General features: G+C 34.9%; 1 protein-coding gene across 1 annotated transcript in view; it reads left to right on the top strand.

Moving 5' to 3' along the window:
- Positions 1–8,316: 8,316 nt before the first annotated feature.
- resilin overlaps positions 8,317–22,127 on the top strand; it is a 35,412-nt gene continuing 21,601 nt past the window's right edge. The window contains exons 1-3 of the mRNA XM_075309085.1: positions 8,317–9,712; positions 10,201–10,335; positions 17,957–18,545. Of these exons, the coding sequence (XP_075165200.1) occupies positions 8,501–9,712; positions 10,201–10,335; positions 17,957–18,545 (1,936 nt within the window). The 5' untranslated portion in view covers positions 8,317–8,500. The remainder of the gene's footprint in view (positions 9,713–10,200; positions 10,336–17,956; positions 18,546–22,127) is intronic.

Here is a 22,127-nt window from a genome sequence, read left to right as displayed (position 1 = left end):
CGGTCGCAATTATTAACCGATTTTGATGAAATTTGGTACAGGGAGTTGTTTGGGCACAAGGACGAACGCTATTGAATTTGGAAGAAATCGGATCAAATTTAGATATAACTCCCATATATATGTATCGCCCGATTTCGACAAATGGGGTCACGTTGCGCGTTTTTCGAACGGATCGTCACCAAATTTGGCAGAAGGTAATATTTTCCATGGCCCTTCAAGTCTGCAAAATTTCATCCAAATCGGTTCAGATTTAGATATAGCTCTCATATATATGTATCGCCCGATTTTCCCAAATTTGGCCACAAAACCTTTATTTATCAACCGATCTTACTCAAAGTTGGCTAAATATAATCTTCTATAGCACTAACTATATTTGCAAAAAATCATCGAAATCGGTTCAGATTTAGCTATAGCTCCCATATATATGTACCGCCCGATTTTTCTAAATTTGGCCATAAAACCCTTATTTATCAACCGATCTTACCCAAATTTGGCTAAATGTAGTCTTCTATAGCACTAACTATATGTGCAAAAAATTATCGAAATCGGTTCAGATTTAGATATAGCTCCCATATATATGTATAGCCCGATTTTCCCAAATTTGGCCATAGAACCCTTATTTATTAACCGATCTTACTAAAAGTTGGCTAGATCCAGTCCTCTATAGTACTAATTATATGTGCAAAATTTCATCGAAATCGGTTCAGATGTAGATATAGCTCCCATATATGTATCAGCCGATTTTGAAAAATTCGCCCCTAATAACCTTATGTTTGACCATACAGGCCTCATTTCTTAACTGATCTTACTCAAATCTTGCACAATGAAACCTTTTGTGGTATTAATCAAACCCGCAAAATATTATGCAAATTGGTTCAGATTTAGATATAGCTTCCATATATATGCATCTCTCGATTTTCCCAAATTTGGCCATAGTACTCTTATTTATTAACCAATGGTACTCAAATTTCAAATTTTGATGTACTAGCCGATAGTACTTATACATACTTGTAGCTCTTACATAAGAATATTGCTCAATTTTTACAAATTTGTATTTATTACCCACACTAATTTAACGATTTTCTCCTTTTTTTAAATGGGCTCAATATTAGTGGCATACTAACTCCGTAGGTGCAATATCAACACAGCCAGTGTTGCTAGAAGTAGGGGAAATTCCCTATATGTAGGGTTTTCTAATATTTAGCGTCTTGGAGGGACGTAGGGCCACAATGTAGGACATTTTCACTCAACACAATTTGTAATAATTTTTACATTTTGGTGGCTCTAGAGGAGGAAATTAGAAGCCGACAAGGCTTGATCTTTAAAAATGTGTGGTAAATTTTATTCAAATTTTGTCAACATTTTATTTCTATAGAACATTTTGTCAAAATTGTATTTCTATAGAAATTTTTTTCAAAATATTATTTCTACAAAAAAATTTTCTCAAAATTTTATTTCTCTGGAATTTTTTCTCAAAATGTTAGTTCTATGGAATTTATTGTCAAAATTTTATTTCTATAGAAAAATTTCTCACAAACATTTGTTTATAGAAACTTTTTCCAAAATTTTATTTTTATAGAGATTTAACAAAAAAGATTACTAATTTGGGCAGAATTCTACCAACTGTGGCAACCGTGTATTCATGTATATTCATGTTTTAAGATAATAAAGTACTTAGAACCATTCTTGTTTTGTAATTTTTTTTTAAATATAACGAAAAATATAGTAGGGAAAATTGTTTGGGAATGTATGGGAAAGTAGGGAACATTTTTTGTCCTTGTAGGGTAAAACGAACATTTTCCCTGGCAACATTGACTATGAGCTATGGTCAGATTGACACAAAGCACCCATAGACATGTACCCCTTAATTTTCTTAAATATGCAACTGCGGTTTATCTCCCAGACCTATATGTTACCCCACAAATGCTTATGATTACTAATTCTGTAATGGTGGTTTAGGGTATGATATAGTCGGCCCCGCCCGACTTTCTACTTTACTTACTTGTTTTTATATAAAAATTTTTCTGAAAATTGTATTTCTATATAGAAAATTTTGTCAAAAGTTTATTTCTATAGAAAATTTATGAAGTACTTCTGTGCAAAATCTACGAAAACATCAAAAAATCCAGCAATCTACCAAACAATAATAAATCTACCATTTCTGGTAGAATTCTTGCAATTTTGGCAACGTTTAAACCACCCAGTTTTACTACTTTAATATTTAGAAGTAAATTTTCGTTCATAAATACAAGGTTACCGAACTACCATTTTCAAATCTCCAGCACTTGGATTACCAGTCGCTTGATGTTGTGGTTCGAAATCTTGATCTTATTACAACTTGGTGGATTTGAAAATTTGAATTTTTAAATTATTACTGTTTTTCTACAGCAGAGCCTTTTGCTTTATTATTATTTTTTTGTCAAAAATTTATTCGGGATTTTTGTGAGGTATTTAAATTTTAATTGAGTATTTTTGGGGACGAAAATATGATAATTTGGGGACAAGCGCCAGAAAAATACTGCCAACACTGTTGGCATCTGACTATTGAACAACCACTGTGAGGATAAAATCAAGTGCCGAAAGTGATTTTAAACAATTCTTGGTCTTTAGATGTTCATACCATGACTTCCCAGCATCAACAATTTGAAAGTATTTCTAAAGGCACAATTTTAAAATCACTTCCAAAAATGTCCTCTCAAATATGTTCTTTATTTTAACTACAGAGGAAGTTATTTTAACCCTTAAATGCACAAGATCACAGATTTCTTCGATGCAAAATGGTAAAAAAGAACATCTGCATCTTTTTCTTTTCAAACAAAAATTTTTATATTTTTATTTGTTGTTTTTTTTTTTTTTTTTGAAACAAAAAATAGTGGTTGTATCTTAAAAACTATAGTGCGCATTAAACTAAGTTTTTATTTACAAATAAACAATTTGATTTTAGTAGAGAATATAGAAAAGATATCTTTTTTCGCTACACAGTTTTTTGTACCCACATTACTTTAATCTCTGGTAAACATTATTTAACTTCCAATTTGTAGTTTTTTGAATTTTTGGTCAAATTTGATTTTCAATTTTGACTACAGATTACTCAGAAATACTATAAATTTTCTAGAAAACATACTTTAAAACTAGCGCTATGACGTTCTAAATGCAAAAAATTTAATTTCATGGAATTCGGTCAAAATTTGAAGACGTAAGAATTTTTTTTTTCTGGTTTTATCTTAAAAGATTCAATGCGCATTTAAGGATTAATTCAATTTGTTACATCTCGCTGTTTTCATATTTTTAATTGTTAATTTTGAAACAAACAACAATTCATATAGTTTAAAAACAGAATAAGAATTAATCAAATAGTACAAATTATTTAAATTTTGTCGAAAGGAACGCTAAATCCATTCTAGAAAAATTGCGAAAATATTTGGGGACAAACGTTTCAGATAAGAAAACATACAAAATTATAAAAATTATTTATTCGGCAAAATATCACATTTTTTAAATTCATATCCAAAACATTGAATTCAGATCACACGTTAAGAAGTGTTACAAATTCAGTGCAACAGCTGTTGAAATGGTGGACATCCGTCCTATGACAAGCCCATGTTAAATTCATCACTTTTGCGCCAATTTTGCACCACTTCCGGATACAAAAACAACATCTTGACTACTTTTTTGGCGACGCTTGTTTGCTGGGTTGAGATAGAAAATTACTTCATAGAACAAAATGTTCGAAAATTCACCACTTTGGAACTTCTAAGGGTTTATCGTGAGCTTAATATATATTTTGCGTCCTTTCAAGAGATTATTCCGGAGCTTTACGCATTTGAGTGCAAATACTATTCATTGGTGCTTTGTGTGCCTTAAATATACATAATATTGGCCCTATTCAATTGAAAAGTGTCAAAGCTGTTCCGAGGAAGAATGCATTCTTGTATTATCGACATTTTACCACGTCTCTGATAATCATCCGTTGTTTTTATTCCCACCGTTCTATGTTATTATGAAGATGATCAATATTTGATTGTATCAATGTATGGTATCTAGCTCTTATGAGTTTTGTTGCAACAAAAACCATGTTATAAGGAAAACAAAAATTCACATAATATTTTGAATTGAAGCTGAGATTGTCAACAATGGCAAATACAAGTGATACAATAAGAACCCAGTGAAAAATTTTATGTATGGGTGAATAACTATTAAACACAGTGGTATGATATAATTTTTGGGCTATACGTATATTTAAAAACATCCTGTAAGAAATATTGTCTCAGACACTATCTATCGGACCACTTCTAAATAGTATAGATCCCATATAAACCGATTCCCAGATTTGGAGCCTCCTGGAAGAGCAAATGATGTCAGTATATACCCTCTAACAACTATGCATAACTCGGTCCATATCGGTGCATAATTTTATGTACACGGACGAAAAAAACTGTTTTTCATATGTTTGGGTGTAAAAATTATATGTTTGGAACTCAAATTTTTTAACACAATATTTTTGAGTGCAAGCAAATAACATATATGTTAATATATTTGGGATACAAAATGTTTGTAAATATAATATATAGAAATAAAATTTTGACTAAATTTTCTATAAAAATAAAATTTTGAGAACATTTTCTAGAGAAATACAATTTTGAGAAAATTGTCTATACAAATAAAATTTTGACCAAATTTTCTATAGATATAAAATTCTGACAAAATTTTCCATAAAAATAAAATTTTGACCAAAATTTCTATAGGAATAAAATTTTTGGCAAAATTTTCTATAGAAATAAAATTTTTAGCAAATTTTCTATAAAAATAAAATTTTGACCAAATTTTCTATAAAAATAAAATGTTGACTAAATTATCTATAAAAATAAAATTTTTACCAAATTTTGTACAGAAATAAGATTTTCTATAGAAATAAAATTTTGACGAAATTTTCTATAAAAATAAAATTTTGACAAAATGTTCTATAAAAATAAAATATTGACTAAATTTTCTATAAAAATAAAATATTGAGAAAATTTTCTAGAGAAATAAAATTTTGAAAAAATTTTCTATAGAAATACAATTTTGAGAAAATTTTCTATAGAAATAAAATTTTGTTTTGTTTGTTATTGTTGGTTTGTTCTTCAATCATTATTGTTGTTTTGATTTAAGCTTGAAACCATACATTGACTAAACTACAAGTGTAGCTGAACCAACAGACCCAGCAAAAAAATTGGAAGTTCTTCTAAAGGCACAACTTTAAAAGCACTTCCAAAAATTTTCTCCCAAAGATGTTCTTTGTTTTAACTGCTCAGGAAGTTCATTTGAGTCAATTTTTTTATACCCACCACCATAGAATGGTGACGGGGGTATAATAAGTTTGTCATTCCGTTTGTAACACATCGAAATATCGATTTCCGACTATATAAAGTATATATATTCTTGATCAGGGAGAAATTCTAAGACGATATAACGATGTCCGTCTGTCTGTCTGTCTGTTGTAATCACGCTACAGTCTTCAATAATGAAGCAATTGTGCTGAAATTTTGCACAAACTCGTCTTTTGTCTGCAGGCAGGTCAAGTTCGAAGATGGGCTATATCGGTCCAGGTTTTGATATAGTCCCCATATAAACCGACCTCCCGGTTTGGGGTCTTGGGCTTATAGAAACCGTAGTTTTTATCCAATTTGCCTGAAATTGAAAATCTAGAGGTACTTGGGGACCATCAATAGGTGTGCCGAAAATGGTTCGTATCGTTCCATGTTTTAGTATAGCCCCTATATAGACCGATCTCCCGATTTTACTTCTTGGGCTTATAGAATCTGAAGTTTTTATCCAATTTGCCTGAAATTGGAAACTTAGAGGTATTTTCGGGCCATAAAGAGGTGTGCTGAAAACGGTGAGTATCGGTTCATATTTTAGTATGGCCCCCATAAGAACGATCTCCCGATTTAACTCCTTGGGTTTCTAGAAACCGTAGTTTTTATCCGATTTGCCTGAAATTGTAAATATTCTGGTATTTTAGGCTCACAAAAACGTATATCGGATTAAGTTTTTATCGGTCAATTTGGTAATGCCTCCATATAGACCGACTTCACTTCTTGAGGGTATAGAAGGCGCACTGATCATGAAAATTGCTTGAAACTCAATATAAAATTTCCAGATTTTACTTCTCGGGTGAAAATCTACTGACTTAAGATTTCAAATCAAGACGTTACTTTATAATTTTCTTTCACACTTACAAGAGATGTTAATGATTCCTCTAAAACTCAAACAAAAATGGTTCTTATAAATCCAGAATCTGATATAGTCCTCATACGTGAAATCTTTAAATTTATCTTCGGGAAGTGTCCTCAAGTCCTCAAGCCCTCCTAAAATTTCAAAGGAAACCCTAATATTTGGTTCATGGTGGTGGGTATTTAAGATTCGGCCCAGCCGAACTTACTGCTGTATATACTTGTTATTACTCGCTTTTTTCATATTTTTAATGGTAAATTTAAAATTTTATTGTGCCAAATAGGTTGAAAACAGATTAAGAATTAATAAAATAGTGCAAATTATTTAAATTTTGCCGAAAAGAATGCTAAATTCTTTCTAGAAAAATTGCGAATTTTTAAAAATAGTTGATGTCAAACATTCCACACAAACGTTATAATGCATTACAAATCATAAAAAAAATTTAAAAATTATTTATTCGTCAAAATATTACAAAATTTCTTAATTCACATCCAAAACACTGGATTCGCATCACACCTTAAGAAGTGATGCAAATTGAAATGATGGACATCCGTCCTATGACAAATTCATCACTTCTACGTAAATTTTGCACCACTTCCGCATCCAAAAAGAACATTTTTACTACCTTTTTGGCGCCGCTTTTTTTTTTGATGGGAGAGGAAAAGTATGCTTGTCAAATTTATTTGGGCAAAGCTCTATAGACTGCAAGACGGTTGGATGGACAGCTGTTTCGGAATTACCACATTCCTCATCAGCATCCTCTACTCGCAGCAAAACTATCAAACAATTGTCAGAATAAATTCGGGTAATTCACTAAACCCAAAGTGAACTACACTTAAACCTCCGGAAAAATGGTTTTTGATAGTCGGCTTTGCCTAAACAAATTTGCATCATATCTCTTTTCCTTTTCCTTTGCCAAAGTCAAATAATCTATTTGAGTGCATATACTCATATATGCACGAATGGCAACCTTTTGTATGTTATGTGGCTTATACCCTTCCTTAACCTCAAACAAAAAAAGCCGTCATTAATGCCACAAAAAAAATGAAGTCCGTATGGAAATCCAAATGAATTTCGAAAATAACTTCAAATCCTCTGGATTTTTTTAGAATATTCCCTGAAGGATATGTTTAACTTGGTTAACGCAAACTGTTCCTTATTTTTTTTTTTAAAGAAAAATCAGGAATACGCAGTTGCTGATTAAGGGTTAGTAGCCTGGTTCGGCTATAAAAAGCTATGTAAACAAGAACAACCACAAATAAATCCTAGTAACCCAGGCGTGTTTGCCAACCAAACCATGGTCAATCTTGACAAAGATGAAACCAAACCACTGTCCATGGACAATGAAGATGCATAGGTATCTTTGTAAAACAAGAGTATTAGCGATCTAGTAAAGTCTACATACATATGCTGTGCAACCAAATAAAGCGCGCTTACATGCCCTATAGATCTTCTGATCTTGGCTTTTTGTTTTCTTCTTCTCTATGGCCCATACATGTTCATATGTAATCTACTACGAGTAGATTTTCTAAGACTTGCCGTCTTGCAGACAATGTGTTTAGCATGTGGCACGAGTTGTGGAGATTGCCGATACTGAGTGTTGTTATTGCGATTTTATTCATTTGTCCGTCCTTCTAGTTGAACTAATCTAAGGTGACGTAGTTGTCAAAGACATGACTTGGTGTTTCCATTGCACAGAGCCATTGTTGTCGTTGTCTTCTAAATCGCAGTCATTGAATTGCTCAAAAATTCATAATTCAAATATCCTCTCGCTTCTGACAGCTTGGCTTAGCTGTGAGGAATAGGCGAACTGATAGTCGGGTGGAGATGTACAAGGTACGATAGGACAGACGGCGGCCAACAGTCAGCCTCATCGGGTTTCAAAATGCTGATGGATTGTGGAAACTGCGGCGGCTGTCCTCATCTATATTGGCATTGATGATGACGGCGCAGCATTGGTGGTGTCGATGATGTTCCAATCTGTAACATTTCGTTGTGGCATTGCACTCGTGCCGTGCTACGACCGGCGTTCTGAAGCGAAAGATATTTTCATATAAATATTTCAGCACCTCGAGTTGGGGACATCAGTTAGAGCTTAGATTTTCATTACAACGGTCTTGAATAGATTAGAAGGGAAACACACACACGCAGACAGCAATAAAGGAACTTAAGTGGAATAAATTATTGTGTGTTCTTCCCCACAAGAAACTCCAAAGACCTTCCCCCAAAAAATCAAAGAGGGAGTTAAAAATTATTGGAGATACAGGATACTGGCTTGTGTGCAATGTTTAAATTAGTGTGTGTGGCTTTAGTGATATCATCGGTTCTGGCAAGACCAGAACCGCCTGTCAATTCGTATTTACCACCACCATCGAATAGTTATGGAGCTCCTGGGGCTGGCGGTGGAAGTTCAGATGGATCACCTTTAGCACCCTCGGATGCTTATGGTGCCCCAGATTTGGGCGGCGGCAGTGGTGGTTCTGGCCAGGGACCTTCATCTTCCTATGGAGCTCCCGGTTTGGGAGGAGGAAATGGTGGAGCCCCATCTTCTAGTTATGGTGCACCAGGCTTAGGTGGAGGTAATGGTGGATCCAGTAAACCTTCTTCGAGTTATGGAACTCCTGGTGCAGGTGGTGGCAATGGAGGAAGTGGAGCCGGTGGTAGACCTTCATCCAGCTATGGTGCTCCCAGTAATGGTGGTGGTTCTAATGGAAATGGTTTCGGTTCACCTTCTTCAAGTTATGGAGCACCAGGTTCGGGAGGTTCTAATGGTAATGGTGGGGGCCGGCCCTCTTCTACATATGGAGCACCTGGTTCAGGGGGTTCTAATGGTAATGGTGGTGGTAAACCTTCTTCGAGTTATGGAGCTCCTGGTGCTAGCGGTTCCAATGGTAATGGCGGTGGTAGACCATCTTCTTCTTATGGTGCTCCTGGTGCTGGAGGTTCCAATGGTAATGGCGGTGGTAGACCTTCATCGTCATATGGGGCTCCTGGAGCGGGCGGTTCTAATGGAAATGGTGGTGGTAGACCTTCCTCATCATATGGTGCTCCAGGTGCTGGAGGTTCCAATGGCAATGGCGGAAGTCGACCTTCATCCACATATGGTGCTCCTGGTTCGGGTGGTTCTAATGGTAATGGTGGTGGTAGCAAACCATCATCTAGCTATGGAGCTCCAGGTGCTGGTTCTAATGGTAATGGCGGTGGCAGACCATCTTCTTCATATGGTGCCCCCGATCAAGGAGGTAGCGGAAGTCCATCTGACAGTTATGGACCTCCAGCTTCAGGTACAGGCCGTGGACGCAATGGTGGAGGTGGTGGTGGTGGTGCCGATGGCGGTCGAGCCGGCCAACCCAATCAAGAGTATCTACCTCCAAATCAAGGCGATAATGGAAACAATGGTGGCTCTGGAGGTGGTGATGATGGTTATGATTATTCCCAAAGTGGCAATGGTGGACAAGGGGGTAGTGGCGGATCCGGTGGTGATGACGGCAGCAATGTGAGTATAGAAATCTTTTTAATATACCATTCTTTTTTAATTAAAGTGGTATCACAATGGACAATATGTCCAAGTGAGCCTGACCTAAAGGGATGCCACTATAATCTAATCTAACCTAATACCCAATATTCCGCTTATATACTCGTACATTAAAATTACCAAGATGAAACCTACTGAAATAACCTGATTACACAACTAAAATAATCATTACTTGCTTTCCCAGCGCAATACCGTTAGGTCAACATCGATATCACACCTTGCACAGGGTAGCTTACACCATATGAATACGGGTACTTTTCCTTACAACTAGATTCACTTTATTACACTACTAAGACATATCACAGCCACTTGGGGATTCAAAAACGAAAAAAAAACAAACAACAGAAACTTGCTTCCACAAAGCGCTTCCTTATCGCTGCTTAGTGCCAATATATCGTACAATTAATTCGTTCTTACACTATCCATTTGATTTAATCGCTATTTTATAGGAACCAGCTAAATATGAGTTTAGCTATCAGGTTGAAGATGCTCCAAGTGGTTTATCGTTTGGCCATTCGGAAATGCGTGATGGTGATTATACCTCTGGCCAATATAATGTCTTACTGCCCGATGGAAGAAAGCAAGTAAGAAATTGTAGACAACTAATTGCAGATAGTTATGATCTAAACTAACCATAACCTTTGAAAGTATCGCTATTGATTTGTATCTTCGGAATTAGAAATTTCGAAAAAAATGTGAGTGATAAGAGAGTTTTTGGGTAATATTTATCCGCTAGTTGTATTTTAAAGTATGGCAACTATAGACATCAATGGAACATTGTTATCGACAGTTTCCTATTTATTGCATTATGAACTTCTAGGCAAAGTTGGAGCCACCGTGATGCAATGGTTAGCATGCCTGCCTTGCATACACAGAGTCGCGGGTTCAAACCCAGTTTCGACCTAACACCAAAATGTATTTCAGCGGTGGATTATCCCCTCTCAGTAAGGCTGGAGAATTTTGTTGAGTATTTCAAAGTTTCTCTAAATGGTTCGGACACGGCTATTATAAGGTGGTTCCGTATCATTGTGCTTAACATAGAATCGGACAGCACTCATTGAAGTTCACCACTGTGGTATCACAATGTACTGAATAGTCTAAGTAAGCCTGAAATATGGGGTTTCCACCATACCTAACGTAACCTTGGCAAAAGTACTGTTGAAAACTAATTGAGATATTGCGATGTTTTCTATATATAGATATCGTCATCAATATTGTTTGGATTTTGCAAACAATCGTGTTATGCACCTCTACTCTAAAAAAGGATTGCTCAGTTCCAAGGATTTTGTCCATATTTAAATTATGTAGGTATTGATTCCAAGTCAAGGAAGTGATATCGAACTCCTTCATAATCATGTTGATCGCGAAAGAATGAAGATATTTTGAAGAATTTTTAGATTTATTAAAATGTTCACAGTTCAAAGGAATTTTCGTTTTTGTAAAAGTATCCATTTTAAAGCCGAACCATCTAACTCTAATACTACGTTCGCACTAATACTACGTTAAAACCAAAATCTCTTTACAAATCTCAAGTGTTCGGACTGGCAAAATAACGAGATTTGGTAGATTTGAGGATTTAACAGCTGTTTGTAAATATATCAATACAAACACAAACCTGTATGTGTATACGCATACACACATTCATCTACAAGGAAATTTGGGGCAGGGTTGCAAAAAGCGCATTTTTAGTACTAAAACCACAGTTGTACAAGGCAGTATAGGGGATTTTGAAAGAGGTTTTGTAGAAATCCTCTACGAGCCAGCTGATATTTGCCTATTGCAAATCAACTGAGATCTAGGAGGATTTCGGTCAAATCCTCGTGTCTAGTGCGAACGTAGTGTAAGTACAAAAAGCCTCCAATGAAAAGTTGATCAACTTTTAGTCAATGGAAAAATCTTTGTATGAGAGAATTGTTCTTCTATGCTAGCGAAACTGGCATTCGAAAATGTTTTTTTTTTTTATTCAGTGTAAAGCAAATTTCGTTGGAGTAACAATAATACGGGTTATATTTCTAATTGAATCGGAATGTAAATAATTGGTAAAACGCATCTTATGAAAATTTCGTTGGCAAAAATAAATTAAGCCCGGTATCCATCTATTGCGAGATTTTGTCTATCCACACAAAAAAAAATAATGTTTTCCTCCAATAAAACAACCACTGCCTTTTTGCCAAGTTAGTTTGGAACAAAAGTATAAACTTTTGTGATACACGTTTTACAGAATGTGAAACGAAAATGTATACCCAATTTGGGGAAAATACCCAATTCCGGTAACACTACCGCGGACCATACACTAACCACTGACCATCAACTTGCAAGCAACGCATACAATCAATAAATTCTATTTATAGACCACATTGTTGGGCGTACACAAGCTGACGTAAGAAAACGTTATTTAAAGAAAACAAACGGCTTTAGTCGATCTCTTTCTTACAAATCATATACTTAATACCAGAGACAGTGTTTGAATTTTGCTCAAAATGAGCTGAAAAAAACATAAAATCCCGGAGCACACATGAAGGTCGGCGCTTTTCAAAAAGAGCGGGCCGACATAACAGCTCCGCTCACAACTGCCAATGAAATGAGCAGGCCTTTTAAAAACTCCTAGAACTGTTCTGTAAAATGAGGGTTGTTTTGAATTTTGTATACATAACTGAGATGCCAAATTGTAAATTTTAAACATTTTTCTAGGGAAACAAATGGAAATAAAAATATGCAAATGTGAGGATAACAAGAAACTATGAAAGTATGTGAAAAAGTTTAACAAAATTCAAAATAACACCCATATTCATGAAAGTTAACGTAAACGCTAAATCTACTGTTACCATACAAATTCCTTCGATAAACTGTCAGTAAATTATTGTGTATATGGACGCATAAATGTAGAGCGTTCCGAAAGGCGGTAATCAGTCCAGTATAGAACCAACTAAGACCCATTGAAAGAAAATGGTTTGAAAAAACAATCAAGAATTTGTGGCATCTCCTTAACAACTCTCGATGTTGTTGGAATATGTGTTATTGACAGTTACATTTAAAATTTACTAAAGTTTTAAAATAACGGAAATTAACAGAAATTTTGCCTGCAAAAAATTTTCGCAAATGAGCAATTTGCCGTACCAAAATTTGATATTGATAATTCGCCGTGGAAAATTTTTCAATTAAATGAAGAGACTGGTGAAGTTGTTTGCAAAAAATGTAATCGATCAATGAAATCATTAAATCTGGCTTACTATCGTGGTTTAATATTTAGAGGGTTATATACAAATTATATACGAACACAATTAAAAAATCAAATCAGAACTCACAACGTGTTTGCCCGTCTCCATTCATTTCATTTGTATTTCAAGTTAAAAAAAATACACATATGGCATAACCAATTTCAATTTATGTCACACATTCTACTACATATTTTTTGTGTCACATATGAAAGAGTTTTGTGAGCAGGAGTTTTTCGTTTAAATTAGCTCGAAAAGAGCCTATTTTTCAGTGCCGCTCATTCACTTTGGCACTTTATTCATAGGGCTCCGAGAGCAAGAACTAAAAAACTGAACAGCCCTTTTAAAAAAAGTGCTGAGTCAGAGCTTTGGAGCCATTTCGAACACTGACCAGAGATGTGGAGTCGTAGTCTTCAGATTTTGATGGAGTCGGAGTCGTAAAAGTTTTGTTCGACTCCCACCAAAATGATAAAAACACTTATGTTTATGTTTGTAAATAAACAAATATTTACGCAAATTAGATTTCGTTGAATTCTTCAAGCCATCAATGAACAGCATTAACAGGTTGGCTGATAAGTCCCCGGTCTAACAAAGAAAAACACATTTTTTTGTCAAAATTCGTTTTTATTATTCAACATAGTTCTCTTTAAGAGCGATACAACGATTATAACGACCTTCCAATTTTTTGATACCATTTTGGTAGTACTCCTTCGGTTTTGCCTCAAAATAGACCTCAGTTTCGGCGATCACCTCTACATTTTTTCCCTGCGAGCATCCTTTTGAGGTCTGAGAACAAGAAAAAGTCGCTGGGGCCAGATCTGGAGAATACGGTGGTTGGGGAAGCAATTCGAAGCGCAATTCATGAATTTTTAGCCATCGTTCTCAATGACTTGTGGCACGGTGCGTTGTCTTGGTGGAACAACACTTTTTTCTTCTTCATATGGGACCGTTTTGCCGCGATTTCGACCTTCAAACGCTCCAATAACGCCATATAATAGTCACTGTTGATGGGTTTTCCCTTCTCAAGATAATCGATAAAAATTATTCCATGCGCATCCCAAAAAACAGAGGCCATTACTTTGCCAGCGGACTTTTGAGTCTTTCCACGCTTCGGAGACGGTTCACCGGTCGCTGTCCACTCAGCCGACTGTCGATTGGACTCAGGAGTTTAGTGATGGAGCCATGTTTCATCCATTGTCACATATCGACGGAAAAACTCGGGTGTATTACGAGTTAACAGCTGCACACACCGCTCAGAATCATCAACACGTTGTTGTTTTTGTGGTCAAATGTGAGCTCGCGCGGCACCCATTTTGCACAGAGCTTCCGCATATCCAAATATTGATGAATGATATGACCAACACGTTCCTTTGATATCTTTAAGGCCTCTGCTATCTCGATCAACTTCATTTTACGGTCATTCAAAATAATTTTGTGGATTTTTTTATGTTTTCGTCGGTAACCACCTCTTTCGGGCGTCCATTGCGTTCACCATCCTCCGTGCTCATTTCACCTCGCTTGAATTTTACATATCAATCAATTATTGTTGATTTCCCTGGGGCAGAGTCCGGAAACTCATTATCAAGCCAAGTTTTTGCTTCCACCGTATTTTTCCCCTTCAGAAAACAGTATTTTATCAAAACACGAAATTCCTTTTTTTCCATTTTTTTTACAATAACAAAAGTTGCTTCACAAAAGACGCTCTATCTCACAAACTAATTGACTTACTATCGACGCCATCTATGTGTCAGACCGGGGACTTATCAGCCAACCTGTTAAGACCCCATTACGTATATAAATTCGCGATCGTGGGGAAATTCTGAGTCGATCTAGCGATGTCCGTCCGTCTGTTGAAATCATGCTAACTTCTGAACGAAACAAGCTATCGATTTGAATCTTGGCACAATTAGGTGTTATTTATGTAGGTCGGATAGTGTTGCAAATGGACCATAACGGATCACTTTTAGGTATAGTTCCCATACCCAGATTTGGCTTGCGTAGCCTCTAGGAGATCATATTCCTTCTCTGAGTATTAACAACACATTATGGAAATCTATAAAAAAAGTAGAATTGAATTCAATTTTCGCTACCCGTGTCAGATATTATTAGATCTCCTGCCATATCTGATTAGATATGACAGTATATGTAGGCAGATCTGGTCAGATCCGAAAAATGATAATATCTGATCTGATCTAATTCTAAAGGAATTAGATCTGACCAGATCTCAAATTTGGCCCACATCTAATTATATCTTATTTAATATAATTAGATGTTAATATATCTAATTATATATAATTTTATCTACATATATAATGAGATCTTGAATCAGATCTAATCACTATACATAACATATCTCCGTAGATCTATTTATATCTACAACCATATCTGAGCAGATATAATTATATATACTTTGATATTATTAGACATGATTAGATCTCTCAATTTCTACACGGGTAGGTTAGGTGGCAGCCCGATGTATCAGGCTCACTTAGACTATTCAGTCCATTGTGATACCACATTGGTGAACTTCTCTCTTATCACTGAGTGCTGCCCGATTCCATGTTAAGCTCAATGACAAGGGACCTCCTTTTTATAGCCGAGTCCGAACGGCGTTCCACATTGCAGTGAAACCACTTAAAGAAGCTTTGAAACCCTCAGAAATGTCACCAGCATTACTGAGGTGGGATAATCCACCGCTGAAAAACTTTTTGGTGTTCGGTCGAAGCAGAAATCGAACCCACGACCTTGTGTATGCAAGGCGGGCATGCTAACCATTGCACCACGGTGGCTCCCGGGTAATAGTTAAATTTTCCCATAAATCTTTTACTCAATTAAGATGTACTTCAATTTTCTATAGAAACAACATTTTGACAAAATTTTCTATAGAATTAAAATTTTTGCAAATATTTCTATAGAAATAAAATTTTGCAAAAATTTTCTATAGAAATAAAATTTTGTTGTTGTTTTTTATTTCAGCTTAAAACCATACATTGACTAAACTACAAATGTAGCCAACAGAGGAAAAGAATGTTTGTCAAATTTATTTGGGCAAAGCCCTATAGACTGCAAGATGGTTGGATTATCAGAATAAATTCAGCCAGTTCATTAAACCCAACAATGAACCACACTTGAACTTTCCGAAAAAAGGTTTTGTATGATAGCCGGCTTATGCCGAAATAAATTCGAAACAAACATATCTATTTTCCTATGCCACTGTCAAATCATCGATTTGAATGCAGTTGGCTGGGTTTATTTTTTCAAAAAAATTTTTATAGAAATAAAATTTCGACAAAATTTTCTACCTAAATAAAATTTTTCTTTGGTTTTTTATTGTTGGTTTGTACTTCAATCATATTTGTTGTTTTGATCTCAGCTTTAAAACCATTTTGTTGACTAAACTATAAGAAAAGCTTAACCAAAAGTTAGTCATATTTGTTGTCTTGATTTCATCTTAAAACCATTGCGTTGACTAAACTACAAGAGTAGCTTAATCAAGAGAGGAAAAATATATTTGTCAAATTTATTTGGGCAAAGCCCTGTAGACTGCAAGATGGTTGGATGGACAGCTGTTTCGGAACTACCACATTCCTCATAAACATCCTCTAATTGCAGCAAAACTATCAATCAATTATCAGAATAAATTAGGTAAAATTTTGCAAAAAGTTCCTATAGAAATAAAATTTTGACAAAATTTTCTATATAAAAAAATTACAACAAAATTTCTATCGAAATAAAATTATTGACAAAATTTTCTATAGAAATAAAATTTTGCAAAAATTTTATATAAAATAATATTTTACAAAAACTTTCTATAGAACTCAAATTTTGCAAAAAGTTCCAATAGAAATAAAATTTTGACAAAATTTTCTATATATATATATAAAATTTTCCAAAAAAAATTCTATAGAAATAAAATTCTGCAAAAATTTTCTATAAAAATAAAATTTTGAACATTTTTGTATAAATTCAATATAAATCATTTCAAAAACAAAATTTTTATACTAAGCACAATGTGATCAACAACTTCAAAATTAATTTTTTTTTAATTGGTAGATTTTTGGTAAAATTTTCTTTAAATTTTGGTAAATTACTTTTGGCACGATTGGAAACCGTGGTGCAATCGTTAGCTTATCCGCCTTGTATACAGAGGGTCCTGGGCTCAATGCCACTTTCGACCAAACATCAAAAAGGTTTTCGGCAATGGATTATCCTTTAAAGGTATATACCAAGCTTAATAATCACTGTCATCACAATTCAAGCAAATTGGGAACGCTGTTATCGAGTACTTAACATACATTTTCTCCAATAAGAAAGATGGTGAAGATGGAAAAATTGCGTTATTGACAGGTAACAGGCATTTTCGCAAGAACTACATACCAGGCTTTACCGAAAAATTCCCTTATTATAAAATTTAAAATTTAATTTTAAATGTAAACATATAAAAAATACATGCAAAATAGTATTATCGGTAAACGAAATGTTTAAACCCGAGCGGAATGTTTGCTATCTATAAGAAATAACATATATGGCTATTTTTGCTAATGGGGAAATTCTAATTGGATCCATCAAAAAAGCTATATTATTAATATGCAGACGAATATTTCGCTCTAGGTGCATGTAGGGATTTACTTAACAACCGGCATACGATAAAAAATAAAAGAAAGCGAGTTTAGCGGTTATTAACATGTTCCTCGAATAATAATAAAAACAATTAAAATAATGCAAAAATTAAAAAAAAAATAAAACAATAATATTACAACAATAATAATTTTACAATTTTATATACTTCGTCTTAGTTTAATTTATTGTCATTAAAATTGTTTTAATATTAATCTGTTCGTATGAGTGCTAATGCCTGTATTGTAAATTATAGGACCTGGAGTCTTATTGTGTAGGAACCAAATGAAATAAACAAATAATTGTACTAATATGACAGAAAAAAAATAAATGTTAACAATTCTAATCTGTTCATTTATTATACTCTTAACAGATCGTTGAATATGAAGCTGACCAAGAAGGTTATCGTCCTCAGATACGTTATGAAGGTGAAGCTAATGAAGGAGGCCAAGGTGGTGCAGGCGCTGGCGGTTCAGACGGAGCTGATGGTTATGAATATGAACAGAATGGTGGAGATGGGGGTGCTGGTGGTGCTGGCGGTCCAGGTACTGGTCAAGACCTAGGAGAAAATGGCTACTCTAGTGGACGTCCAGGTGGCGACAATGGCGGTGGCGGCTACTCTAATGGTAATGGCCAGGGAAGCAGTGGTCAAGATTTAGGTTCAAATGGTTATTCAAGTGGCACACCAAATGGTCAGAATGGTGGTAGACGTAATGGAGGTGGTCAAAACAATAATGGCCAAGGTTACAGCAGTGGGCGTCCCAATGGCAATGGAGGTGGAGGTCGCAATGGAAATGGCGGTCGTGGCAATGGTGGTGGTTATCGTAATGGAAATGGTAATGGTGGCGGCAATGGCAATGGTAGCGGCGGCGGTGGCAATAATGGTTATAACTATGATCAACAAGGTTCAAATGGTTTTGGAGCGGGTGGTCAAAATGGTGAGAATGATGGCAGTGGCTACCGTTATTAATAATTACATCGGCAAAAATCCCACGGTAATGTTTTGGTATTTTCTATGGATTATGAATATGGACATGAACATGAATTAATAGAACAAATTAGATTTTTCTTTTATTGAAATAAGGCTACAACTGCACTAGACGATAATCTAGTTAATTTTTTTTAATATTAAATATTTATACAATATAAGTTTATGATTATTTAAAGTTAACAAATGTGGCATATTTAAAACCATTCCCTTTGGAAATTCTTTTAATGAATTTCAAATCCATTTTACCTCAAAACTTTTTATAAATTGTTCATTACTTTTTTCTCTCGCTACTCTCCTTTTACTTTTCAACACTTCATTATCGACTTTTTACATTAGTAGTTTTTTTTTAGAACTTTCCGATTTTCTCTAAAACTAATTCACACAGACATTTCGTAGATTTAAAGAATTTCTTTCTCTCATATTTGTCATAATTTAAGTCTATATCTTTTGTAGTATATTTTATAAAATAATGAATGAATATATCGTACAAATTACGAATAAAAAACCTCAATAAAAATATATGAAAAACATCGAATATGATTTCTTTAAGGCTCACAAAGTTCTGTCAAATTAGAAAAGACAGCTAAATGATATTTGCTTTTTTGATAGCACAATTATTCATTGCAAGCCACTAAAAACATTTGCTTCCGAGTTTAATTAAAAAACAAGTATAAACAGCACTAAGTTCGGCCGGGCCGAATCTTAAATACCCACCACCATGAACCAAATATTAGGGTTTCCTTTGAAATTTCAGGAGGGCTTGAGTACACTTCCCGAAGATAAATTTAAAGATTTCACCTATGAGGACTATATCAGATTCTGGATTTATAAGAACCATTTTTGTTTGAGTTTTAGAGGAATCATTAACATCTCTTGTAAGTGTGCAAGAAAATTATAAAATGACGTCTTGATTTGAAATCTTAAATCTGTAGAAGTAAAATCTGGAAATTTTACATTGAGTTTCAAGCAGTTTTCATGATCAGTGCTGCTTCTACACTCTCAAGAAGTGAAGTCGGACCGATAAAAACTTAATCCGATACACGTTTTTTGTGAGTCTAAAATACCAGAATATTTACAATTTCGGGCAAATCAGATAAAAACTAAGGTTTCTAGAAACCCAAGGAGTTAAAGCGGGAGATCGTTCTTATGGGGGTTATACTAAAATTTGGACCGATACTCACCGTTTTCGGCACACCTCTTTATGACCCGAAAATACCTCTAGATTTCCAATTTCAGGCAAATAGGATAAAAACTTCGGATTCTAGAAGCCCAAGAAGTAAAATCGGGAAATCTCTATATGGGGGCTATACCAAAATATGGACCGATACTCACCATTTTCGGCACACCTCTTTATGGTCCCAAAATACCTCTAGATTTCCAATTTCAGACAAACTTGATAAAAACTACGGTTTCTATAAGCCCAAGACCCCAAATCAGGAGGTCGTTTTATATGGGGACCATACCAAAACATGGACCGATACTCACAATTTTTGGCACACGTATTTGTGGTCCTACAATACCTCTAGATTTCCAATTTCAAGTAAATTGAATAAAAACTGCGGTTTCTATAAGCCCAAGAAGTAAAATCGGGAGATCGGTCCATATGGGGGCTATACCAAAATATGGACCGATACTCACCATTTTTGGCACACCTATTTATGGTCATAAAATACCTCTAGATTTCAAATTTCAGGCAAATTGGATAAAAACTTCGATTTCTGTAAGCCCAAGACCCCAAATCGGGAAGTCGGTTTATACGGGGACTATATCAAAACCTGGACCGATATAGCCCATCTTCGAACTTGACCTGCCTGCAGACAAAAGACGAGTTTGTGCAAAATTTCAGCACGATTGCTTCAGTACTGAAGACTGTAGCGTGATTACAACAGACAGACAGACAGACGGACAGACGGACATTGTTATATCGTCTTGGAATTTCTCCCTGATCAAGAATATATATACTTTATATAGTCGGAAATCGATATTTCGATGTGTTACAAACGGAATGACAAACTTATTATACCCCCGTCACCATTCTATGGTGGTGGGTATAACAAGTAAGGAAAGTCTAAAGTCGGGCGGGGCCGACTATATTATACCCACCACTTTGTAGATCTAAATTTTCGATACCATATCACATCCGTCAAATGTGTTGGGGACTATATATAAAAGTTTGTCCCAAATACATACATTTAAATATCACTCGATCTGGACAGAATTTGATAGACTTCTACAAAATCTATACACTCAAAATTTAAGTCGGCTAATGCACTAGGGTGGAACACAATATTAATAAAAAAAATATGGGAAACATTTAAATCTGAAGCAATTTTAAGGAAACTTCGCAAAAGTTTATTTATGCTTTATCGCTCGATATATATGTATTAGAAGTATAGGAAAATTAGAGTAATTTTTACAACTTTTCGACTAAGCAGTGGCGATTTTACAAGGAAAATGTTGGTATTTTGACCATTTTTGTCGAAATCAGAAAAACATATATATGGGAGCTATATCTAAATCTGAACCGATTTCAACCAAATTTGGCACGCATAGCAACAATGCTAATTCTACTCCCTGTGCAAAATTTCAACTAAATCGGAGTTAAAAATTGGCCTCTGTGGTCATATGAGTGTAAGTCGGTCGAAAGTTATATACGGGAGGTATATCTAAATCTGAACCGATTTTAACCAAATTTGACACGCATAGCTACAATGCTAATACTACTCCCTGTGCAAAATTTCAACTAAATCGGAGCAAGAAATTGGCCTCTGTGGTCATATGAGTGTAAATCGGCCGAAAGCTATATATTGGAGCTATATCTAAATCTGAACCGATTTCAACCAAATTTGGCACACATAGCAACAATGCTAATTCTACTCCCTGTGCAAAATTTCAACTAAATCGAAGCAAAAAAATTGGCCTCCGTGGTCATATGAGTGTAAATCGGCCGAAAGCTATATATAGGAGCTATATCTAAATCTTAACCGATTTCAATCAAATTTGGCACACATGACTATACTACCAATTGTACACCTTGTGCAAAATTTCAAGCTAATCGGGATAAAACTCTGGCTTCTGGGTCCATATAAGTGCATATCGGGCGAAAGATATATATGGGAGCTATATCTAAATCTGCATTGATTTCAACCAAATTTGGCACGCATAGCAACGATGCTAAATCTACTCCCTGTGCAAAATTTCAACCAAATTGGGCCAAAACTCCGGCTTTTAAGACTATATTGGTCCATATCGGGCGAAAGATATATATGGGAGGTATATCTAAATTTGAACCGATTTCAATCAAATTTTGCACACTTGACTATACAACTAATTGTACTTCTAGTGCAAAATTTCAACCAAATTCAGCCAAAAATCTGGCTTCTGCGGCCATATAAATCCATATCGGGCGAAAGATATATATGGGAGCTATATCTAAATCTGAACCGATTTCAATCAAGTTGCACACTTGACTATACGACTAAGTGTTATGTTTGTACAAAATTTCAAGCAAATCGGTATAAAACTCTGGCTGCTGGGTCCAGATTAGTGCATA

This window comes from Haematobia irritans, chromosome 5 (genome assembly GCF_050003625.1).
Source record: "Haematobia irritans isolate KBUSLIRL chromosome 5, ASM5000362v1, whole genome shotgun sequence".
NCBI classification, from domain to species: Eukaryota; Metazoa; Arthropoda; class Insecta; order Diptera; family Muscidae; genus Haematobia; species Haematobia irritans.
Note: the sequence above shows the minus strand (reverse complement) of the source record. Positions and strands in the feature narration are given on the sequence as shown.